Raw genomic sequence first — 9,827 nt, 5'->3', positions numbered from 1 at the left:
TTTGCGTGTTCTAATTCTTAGATAGGCACTGTATCGTGGCAATGGCTGGCAATCGCTCTTTGTTTAGTCCCTTTAATGTAGAAACAGTAACAGAAGTGAACTCGAGGTAGTGTCCAGTGTCCATTCAGGTTGGTGTTCTATAAAAACTGTGGTTTGCTGTTTAAAAAAAAACAACTTAATATCGAGTGTGATAATCGGCAGGCAATTTTGAATGTACTTCTGCTATTGTTTCGATAAAGACATGTTCACGAAATATCAACCCAACCCTATCTTTATTCCCCTGTTTTTTTCTCCGAGGAATAAGGCTATTATTAAAGTCTTATGCAAGTGTTTATCTGAGGCTGCGCAGACCAATTCAAAAGCGTCATCCACATTGTCGTAGAATGTTCAGCCCCTGAGATAACATAAGGGGAAGATAAAGTGTTAAATGAGCCTAATTCACCTGGTTCGACCTGTCGAAGGCCACATGAACCACTGATCAGCCGCACCTATCTAAAACAGTTTGACAAGAGCTTTCAGACGCGTTTTTTCCCCGTGGCTCTGGCATGCTCAGTTGTTGAGATCTTAGTGATGGCCTCTGAACCCTGCATTAGGGCGTAGGCTACGAAACGCTGGAATGGCGAGGGTTGATGGACAACCTACACATAGCACGCGCCCGGATGGGGGTCAAACTGACCCCCCTCTCGGAGGTTTTTCCAGAATGATTTCCGAACGGCGCGGAGTAGCTGAGCCAAATTTTGCATATTGTTGACAACTGACTAGAGGATCGTTTGGTGTAAGAGATTTAAATGCACCTTCTAAGGTCACTGACCTATGGCAGGTCAAAGTCAGGCCATGGTTTCACCGAAGTCAATTTCTAGGGAATCGTTCAACCTAATGCAACAACGGAGTGTTTGACAAACCTATACATCTTTGAGATGCTTTATTAGGCAACACAAACATTGAGTGAGCAGATTACGTTGACCTAACGTCAGGTATGAAGGTCAGACCAAGGTCAAAGCCAGCCTGTGTTATTGCTCTAGGGCTTGCTGTATGGGGTCGTTTCCGGTTCTCATTTTGAATTCATTGATAGCAGGAACCGCATCATACATCTTCCATTGACTTCTTAGAGGTCAGAATAGGTCATTGACCTAAGATGACCCAGGTCGACATTTTTAGGAGCATACTGCCTAGCGTAATCTTTGTCGCTCATTCAAATGCAAAACTCAGGGCAGACTTGTATGATTTTGGTCACCATGACCTCCAAAAGGTCAAGCAAGGTCACTGACCTTAAATCAGCTTGTGACCCTTTGCTCAGAAGCAGTTATCTAGGTTCCGGGGATACTTTGGAAAACAACCTGGAATCTTACCTTGTTTGACCTATTCGACGCAAAGGTCATGACCCAGTGACCTCAAGCAAATTAACCCACCACCCACCCGAGCGAAGGGTATCTAGCCGGCCACCCGGGCGCGTGATAGTTGAGTTGAGCCTCCAGCGAAGAAAACTGGAGAGCTTTCGGTTTCGCCTAGCTGGGACTTTGTAAGCGCCTGTGTTGCCCGGCTGCAAAGCCCACACCCTCGATCTACTGGCACGCGTCGCACCACGAATCAGCAGCTAACAGGCATCACGGGCTGCTGAACAATTCAGGACACTATTAATTACGATGCCAGGTATATTTCTGTGTCGCCACATCAACACGGAAGAGCGGACATGGAGGGTGATATGCCTCTTGCGTGCACAATGTACCAAGTACGGGATCGGAGCGCTATGAAAATAATACCACAGTTCAGTCTCCTTCGAAGGAACAATCATCCAAGGCTGTTACCCCAAGGGCTGGTACTCAAATCGCTGATTGGGGGGACATTTGCCATCAGAATCTGGCACAATGTTCCCGACCATTACAATGTGCGGTCTGTTCGAACGCACATCTCGAACACTGGTAATGGTGTCAACGCCATTTACACATGAATCTGGATGAACATCGTGTACATAAGTGTCCAGCGCACCTCGCTCAATACGCTGCCGACGTAGTGTATCCTTCTTGTAAGACCTTTTCACATCCGCAAAAAATAAAATCTGAACCAAGGGCCCTACCTTCTTGTTCGTAGCCGCTGTTTATTACAACAATATTCGACGTCAAAACCTGCAGAAACTTCAGACCCTGACGACGTTGTAGCCTGTTCAGGGCAACAAACTTGACTAGACTGACTATGGCGATGACAAGCATACAAGGTTAAGCATATCGTGATAGTTCTCAAAATACGTAGGCCGGGAAAATGCTGTCCAATAACAGCTGTCCGAAATGACACTGCTGACATTCCAGACATACAGCCCAAAGCCACAGAGCAACAAAGAATTTCTTAACTTGACACCACTGCCCAAAGAAGCCTTCAGACAGCCTCTGTTTTGCAGCCACGATATGACTGTGGCTGCTTGAATGCTTCGAGAGGATTCGTTTCCTGAGTGGCGTGGCCAGCTTTGTCGCGTCATCATTCCGGATGTGTTCGCACATAGACACATATAGACAACCAGCGGAGCCCTCATCCAGCCCATCGCCAAACAGCCAGGGTACACCAAACACCTGGACGAGCATATCACAACACGCATAGTCCAGTGGCTAGGATATTCACATCAGGCCGCATCGCGTTGTCTTAGCCAGAAAACGTCCCCGGCTGCATCACTGTGCGCTGCACCGCCGCGCACCTGATGCCCGTTGGCCAGCAATGCGGGCGGCCCGCGCCACTGTGCGCCGCACTGTCACACCACACTCTCGCGCTGGTCCGAAGGCTCGCCAGTCCGCACCACTGTGTCCCGCGCCCGGCCCGGCGTCCTGCCGTGGTCTATCGTGGCGTAGACCACGGCCGTCCCGGGGTCACGCCCTCTGACCGACCTCGAGGTCTTGCCCGGCCGCGGCAGGCTGAGCTCCGCGTACGTGACGCTGTCCCCCTGCCGGCCCGCGCGCCATCGGTTAAACACGGCGCCGAAGCGGCGTGAGGTTAGTTGTAGCGTGCAGTGGTACAGGCTGGACATCTTGGTGCTCCGTATTTTTTTGATTTTTGATGTGGGGGGGGGGTTGCTGAGAAAGAGGCTGCAATTCTGGTCATGATTCTACGAATTATAGATTGCAAAACAGTATCAAATCACAAACGGTTTGGTGGATTGGGATTTAATGGATTCCGGAACAGGCGTCGTGACACGCTGGCAGATTAGGGAATGTTCAGAAATACAGTCGAGTGACTCCATAACTCCAGCCTGGAGCCAATCTAACGATGTTAGCAGTCTGTGATCAAAATAGCTCCAGCGGTCTCTTCAGAACTAAACATTTTCCGAAATAAGAGGTCACAAGCCAAGTACGTGCGTAGTTTGGAAAGAAGACGCACCAGACGGCGGTGCAAGCCTGAAAGGTCGTCACAGGATGAAAAGTTAAACAAAAGGTCAATCCGTGTCCAGCGGCGCACCAGTCAGCACACAAATGGGACTCCACGAAATGCCGTAAATGGCCTAAAGACCGGCGCTTTTGCATTGGGGCGACACCGAACAAATACATCATGATATCATGCGTAAACGTGTTGTGTGCAGCTTGCATTTCTGGCTTTTATTTTTGTACCCAGCGTGGGATAATAAGCTTCCTAAAACTTGCACGCGTTTGCATGCGTAAGATGGACGAGGTTCGGCGTTGCTAGCCTGTGTTGTGGTTTCTGTGTGCACGGCATCCCACCCAAGCCTTTCATGTGGGGCCGAATCGTGTGCACGCCTTCACTGGCTACGGCACCCGAACAAGCACTGGTGGCGAATGGCCGCTGTGCAAATTTTGTCTCGCGTACGCGGCCCATGGTAAACTGTGCCTTTGCAACTTGTCTGCTACTGCGGTAAGGTGGTTGGTCTACACACTGTGAATGCAGTAGTAAGCTACCCCGATTACCCAGATTAAGCTAGCTGTGGTGCAGTTCTCAGCGCATTGTCGGATCACAGCACCTTGAGTGCGGTTCTTCGTCGGTACTGCACCTGGCGTGGCCCGCGCTCGTCTGATTCTGAGCCGCCGCGGGCTAGACCGTCTGCGCTCGTCTGGTCTTGAACCACGGCGGCCTAGGCCGTCTGCGCTCGTCTGATTTTGAGCCGCCGCGGACTAGACCGTCTGCGCTCGTCTGGTCTTGAACCACGGCGGCCTAGGCCGTCTGTGCTCGTCTGATTCTGAGCCGCCGCGGACTAGACCGTCTGCGCTCGTCTGGTCTTGAACCACGGCGGCCCAGGCCGTCTGCGCTCGTCTGATTCTGAGCCGCGGCGGCCTAGGCCGCCTGTGCTCGTCTGATCCTGACCCGCGGCGGCCTAGGCCGTCTGCGCTCGTCTGATTTTGAGCCGCGGCGGTCTAGACCGCCTGTGCTCGTCTGATCCTGAGCCGCGGCGGCCTAGGCTGTCTGCACTCGTCTGATCTTGAACTGCGGCGGTGTAGACCGCTCGCGCTCGTCTGATTCTGGGCCGCGGCGGCCTAGGCCGTCTGCGCTCGTCTGATCCTGAGCCGCCGCGGGCTAGACCGTCTGCGCTCGTCTGATCCTGAGCCGCGGCGGCCTAGGCCGTCTGCGCTCGTCTGATTCTGAGCCGCGGCGGCCAACACCGCCTGTGCTCGTCCGATCCTGAGCCGCGGCGGTCTAGGCCGTCTGCACTCATCTGATCCGGAACTGCGGCGGTGTAGACCGCCCGCGCTCGTCTGATCCTGAGCCGCGGCGGTCTAGGCCGTCTGCACTCATCTGATCCTGAACTGCGGCGGTGTAGACCGCCCGCGCTCGTCTGATCCTGAACCGCGGTGGTCTGGGACTCCTCTGGCGCACCGTACCTGGTGTATGCAGCGTTTGCCTTCGCTCTGCGCCGAGCAGGAGCCCAGTGACAGCCGACTGCCCCGGGCGCTCACATGCACGTGGTTCAGCAATCGTGTTGATTCGACCACCTCGTGGTCCGGGCCTGGAGGCGAGTGTACAGTGTTACGGAAGATAAAGCTGGGGAGGAATGAAACATCTTAACGTGTCGCCCCATGACAACGCAGGTATGGTTTATTTGAAAACGCATGTAATTCTTTAGTGGTCATTGCCCCCCAATCCTCCCCCACCGGCTGTCGCGAGAAACCGAAGCCACGGCTGGTCCGGTTGTAAGCACGCTGTTTAATAGCAGCACTCATTCGTTATCTAGGGTGATGCATAGACTAACGCGTACCAGGTTCGTCCACTTAGATCAGACCGAATTAGGAGTACGCTGACACTATTGCCGGAATCTTCACATTCACATGCAACGTTCGTTTTGGACAAAAAGACGGCATCCAGTCTTCCCTCACCGCGTTCCACAACTTCAGTTCCCTACAATGAGCTCTGTTACCAGCATACGTTCACACCAACTCAGAGCGAATGCGTGGCCCACGCATTAAGACGCTGCCGCATCTTGCTTGCCCTAGCTCACGGGTGCTATGAATACAAATATTTTTCTTCCAAGGCTGAAAGCATTTGACCCAGACTAAACAATTTCATGCTTGCGGAAAACTGAGCGAGGTTTGCTTTGACAACAAGAGGTGAGTTGTTTTGTATAATGGAAAGTGACATGTCAGCATCACAGCAATTTGGTTCTTAATAACAATGTCGAATGCATCGTCAAAAGAACCAAGATAAAAAGCACATCATGCCCAGGCGAGCATCCTGGGTTTGTTTGCCTTACAAAATCTACACAAATAGGAAGAGTCCATTTAAATCACATTGGAAAATTGGTTATAAGTTGACTGAGTAAGGCAAACAAGAAGGATGAGTCTAAGAAGGATGAGTCTAAGAAGGATGAGTCTAAGAAGGATGAGTCTATGAAGGATGAGTCTAAGAAGGATGAGTCTAAGAAGGATGAGTCTAAGCAAATTGCGCTGCAAAACCCACCGCAGTTTCCCCAAGGAGGAGCATATCTCACGTCCATAGATCCCAGCCATCCCCTGCCGGCGCTTTCGCGGACGTCTCTGCTCCGCTCACCGTATTTGCTGGGAACGACGTCTGGGTTTGCCTCGTCGGCACCGCTCAGTTTGGCGGCCACGCGCAACCCGGCCTCGGCGAAATCGGCGTCGGCTCCCGCTCGGTCCTTGATCATCAGCGACGAGTTGACCAGGTCGGCATGCTTCACCGGCCTCGGGACGCGACGGCTGCCGACAATCCCAGGCGAGAGATGAGACGGAGGGGGGAGGGGGAGGGGGAGGGGGAGCAGGGCTCCGGCCGGTGCTTTGGGCCCAGCCGTCGACTAATGTCTTGGAGAAGCTGTTTGGTAGGCGTGGGCGTAGGTATTCGATTATATTTAGACCTGCCACAATGCCGCATACAGCAGCGAGCGAACCGAAGCCATTGTGGGCGGGTTGGAAATAAATGCACCGTTGACATCTGATCAAAGACTTCGTTTGGAATCGTTCAGAAGTCAATGCCACATTTCCTCTAGCGTAGCAAACCAATGTTGTGGCGAAAATCCGGCAGCTTTAAGGCGGCGGCGGAGTCAGCAGCCTGTACCTGTGGTTCCTCATGCAAGCGACCACACCGATGGCGATGATGATGAGGGAGGCGACGACGCCGATCAGAACCCCCAGGATCGGCGTCACCGAGAGCTTCTCAGCGGGCGGCGCGTCAGCTGGCGGACAAACAGACCGTGACACCATCGCCTACGTTAGAAGCTTATCACGGCGCCAGTAGTCGGCCGGCGTCTGACGGCGTGGGATCCATCTAGCGTCCTGGTGCAGGTCCCGTCGCTCCGGCCTATGGCACGCCGCTCCGGCCTACGACATGCCGCTCCGGCCTACGACACGCCGCTCCCGCCTACGGCACGCCACTCCCGCCTACGGCACGCCGCTCCCGCCTACGGCACGCCGCTCCGGCCTACAAAACGCAGCTTCGGCCTACGATACACCGCTCTGGCCTACAGCACACTGTTCCGGCCTACAACACACCGCTCTGGCCTACAGCACACCGCTCTCGCGCACACCATGCCGCTCCAGCCTACAACACACCGCCCCGGCCTACAAAACGTAGCTCCAGCCTACGATACACCGCTCCGGCCTGCGGCACGCCGCTCCGGCCTACAACACACCACTCCGGCCTACAACACACCGCTCTGGCCTACGACACACCGCTTCGGCCTACAACACACCGCTCCGGCCTACGGCACGCCGCTCTGGCCTACGACACGCCGCTCCGGCCTACGACACGCCGCTCCCGCCCACACCATGCCTCTCCGGCCCACAACACACCGCTCCGGCCTACAACACACCGCTCCTGCCTACGGCACACCGCTCCGGCCTGCGGCCCATGGCAGAGATGATGGACAGTAACATAAGACAACTTCCCCGCGAGGGGAAATTTTCTTATGTGAAAATGTCAGACACGCTGCTGTGAAATGCTAATAAAATGCACCGAGGATGTACGTCGTGTTCAAGCAATGAAACTGGCAATGTTGTTGCAAGCAGTGAGAGAGTGCGAGACTGACCCGTGCTGCTGCTGATGCGCTTCTCGGCCGCCTTAAGCGTGAAGCCGTCCAGCGTGATGGCTCGGCTGCGTCCGCGGCTGTTGGCCGCGTACAGCTCGAGCCGCAGCTCCAGCCCCGGCGGCAGCTCCAGCACCGCGAAGTGGGGGAAGGGCCGGGTGAGGTTGCGTACCAGCCGCCGGCCAGCCACGTCAAACAGCTCGGCCACGAAGTACTGCGGCAGACCGCCGTCAAAGCCGGCCGCACACTTCACCTCCAGCGAGTCGGACGTCTGGTTGATGACGGTGCAGTTCCGCAGCGGCTCCGGAGGACCTGGCCAGCAGGTCGGCGGTGGTGCTTAGAGCCGCCGCCGGCTGTCTCAATCCCACACGGCTTCGGACAACACGGAGCTATTCCGAGCCACGCCATGAAAGCTGAGAGCTCACCGGACGCATTTCTGCGATAAATCTCCTGGTGTTAACCGCTCTTCGTCGATCGACACGCCAGCAGACAAATGGGGTGACAAACTGCCCGACCGAATCTCATCAGGCCCCGGGAACGGCTCTCCATCACCAGCGGCACGTGAGGTGCATGTGATAGGCAGCCGTGGCCGGCGCAGTCACACATGGCATGGAAGACAGTGTTGAAACGATGCCCGCACAAAACCGAGTGAGATCGAGCCGAGGCGCGCGGCAAGGCCGCAAAACTAGTGACGACCGTGTGGCATGTTTCAGTATACTGACTGGATTTGTTCATGAAAGGAAGCTTTTAGCCAGAAGTTTATTTAAAAGATTTGCGAGGTATTTGTTTGAAAATTTTGAGACAAGAATTCAACACAAGTTTTGAAAGGCATTTGCCAAAAGTCATGCAATACTTAAAGCATTCCAAGGTGTTTCAAAAGAAGATGGATATTGTTTATGTGTTTCAAAAGACTTAAGTAAATTTACAAATTAATCGAAAACATTTACGGCACTTAAATACTGAAATACATGTCTAACAAATATATTCTGGAAATATTAGTTCACAATATTTTTATTACTGCCCTAGAGAGGCCTGGGAGCAGTGTGCTCGCTTCATCTCACCGATCCGACCCTCTTATCCGCTTATCTTTGCTTCATGCTACATCCTCGCAACATGCTGCTTGCCCGGACAGGCTGCTTGTCCGGGGCAAGCTGCATGCACCAGCCACGAGTGGGCCCAGAGGCCCCCTAAAGAGCGAACCCGACCGGACGTTCGCCGCATGCCCACGTAGGGGTCCCTGCATGGGCTAAGGCTCGGCGGCGTTTCCCCAGGTGCATGCAGCTCAACCCCACCGTTATCCATTCTCCTTAATCCCAAATCCCTGAAATTATCATTGATGGTCGAAAGGGCTGTCATCCAGACATCCAATGAGCCAACCAATCTCCCCTCACCTGCGGGCACAATGTTGAAGACGCAGGGCTTGACCATGCGACCGATGTCGTTTTCCGCCGTACAGAGCAGCGTGCCGTAGTCCAGCTCCGTCTTGGGCGTGTAGGAGGCGCGGCTCTCCACGCCTCGCGATGCAATCTGGTGAACGAGAGCGGTCTGGTCTCTGCTGCGCAGTCACACCGGGGCTGCCGGCTAGACGCGTGTCTCTGGCCTAATGCACCGTGTCTTTTCACTCTGTTGTTTGGCGGAACGGGACTTAGTCACTTAGAGTGGGATACAGCTGAGTCAACACGGCGCGTAGTTGGAAACGGCTGCACCTGCCAGGTCAAATGGAGGTCGATGTCAAATGATGGTGCCGTAACGGCCGCTCGGTCACCTATTTCGTTCCATTATTACACCTGTTTTTTTGTTCTGTCGCGTCCATAATGTCACGCGGTCACCACTTCAAAGAAAACAAATAAAATGGGGTCTTTCTAAGATATCGAAGCGCTTGAAAATTCCTCGACCACGACTGCATTTGTTATGGAGTTGACAAGCTTCTGTTTGCTGCCTGTATGCTCTCACGCTGAAGAGGCCCTAGGGCTTTAAACTCGGTTGCATACAATAACGTTAGACTCACCACGGCTAGTATGATAGGATTCATACCAGGAGTGCTCCGATATTATTAAGCGCGGAGCGTGACCACATGTTGCATGCACTTTTCAACAACTGGTCACAGTCCAAAAGGCTCCATGTTTGCCTGTTACAAAATCTACTGCCTATTAATCATGCCTGCTCGCCCGCCTCTGCAAGAATTGTGAATGTCGTTTGGACAGGGAATGGGCCGGCCAAAGTGCATGCAGAATGGGGCGCGGCCTATGCAGCACAGTAAACGCCACGCCCAAGACGACACAACGCCATTTACACATTGATGTTCCCACGAGTGGCACGGCTAATACGACAATTCTGCCACGGTCAGCACGTCCCGGCTACGGAC

At 53.9% G+C, this 9,827-nt stretch overlaps 1 protein-coding gene across 1 annotated transcript in view; it reads right to left on the bottom strand.

Annotated features, from left to right (window-relative positions):
• Positions 1-1,651: 1,651 nt before the first annotated feature.
• The window catches only part of LOC119093388 (nephrin), a 98,561-nt gene continuing 90,385 nt past the window's right edge, over positions 1,652-9,827 (bottom strand). The window contains exons 13-18 of the mRNA XM_037216343.1: positions 8,854-8,989; positions 7,466-7,774; positions 6,496-6,613; positions 5,974-6,140; positions 4,812-4,936; positions 1,652-2,926 (exon numbers count right to left, since the gene is read on the bottom strand). Of these exons, the coding sequence (XP_037072238.1) occupies positions 2,738-2,926; positions 4,812-4,936; positions 5,974-6,140; positions 6,496-6,613; positions 7,466-7,774; positions 8,854-8,989 (1,044 nt within the window). The 3' untranslated portion in view covers positions 1,652-2,737. The remainder of the gene's footprint in view (positions 2,927-4,811; positions 4,937-5,973; positions 6,141-6,495; positions 6,614-7,465; positions 7,775-8,853; positions 8,990-9,827) is intronic.

Source organism: Pollicipes pollicipes, unplaced genomic scaffold, assembly GCF_011947565.3.
Source record: "Pollicipes pollicipes isolate AB1234 unplaced genomic scaffold, Ppol_2.1 Scaffold_4002;HRSCAF=4701_pilon_pilon_pilon, whole genome shotgun sequence".
In the NCBI taxonomy this organism is placed as follows: domain Eukaryota; kingdom Metazoa; phylum Arthropoda; class Thecostraca; order Pollicipedomorpha; family Pollicipedidae; genus Pollicipes; species Pollicipes pollicipes.
Note: the sequence above shows the minus strand (reverse complement) of the source record. Positions and strands in the feature narration are given on the sequence as shown.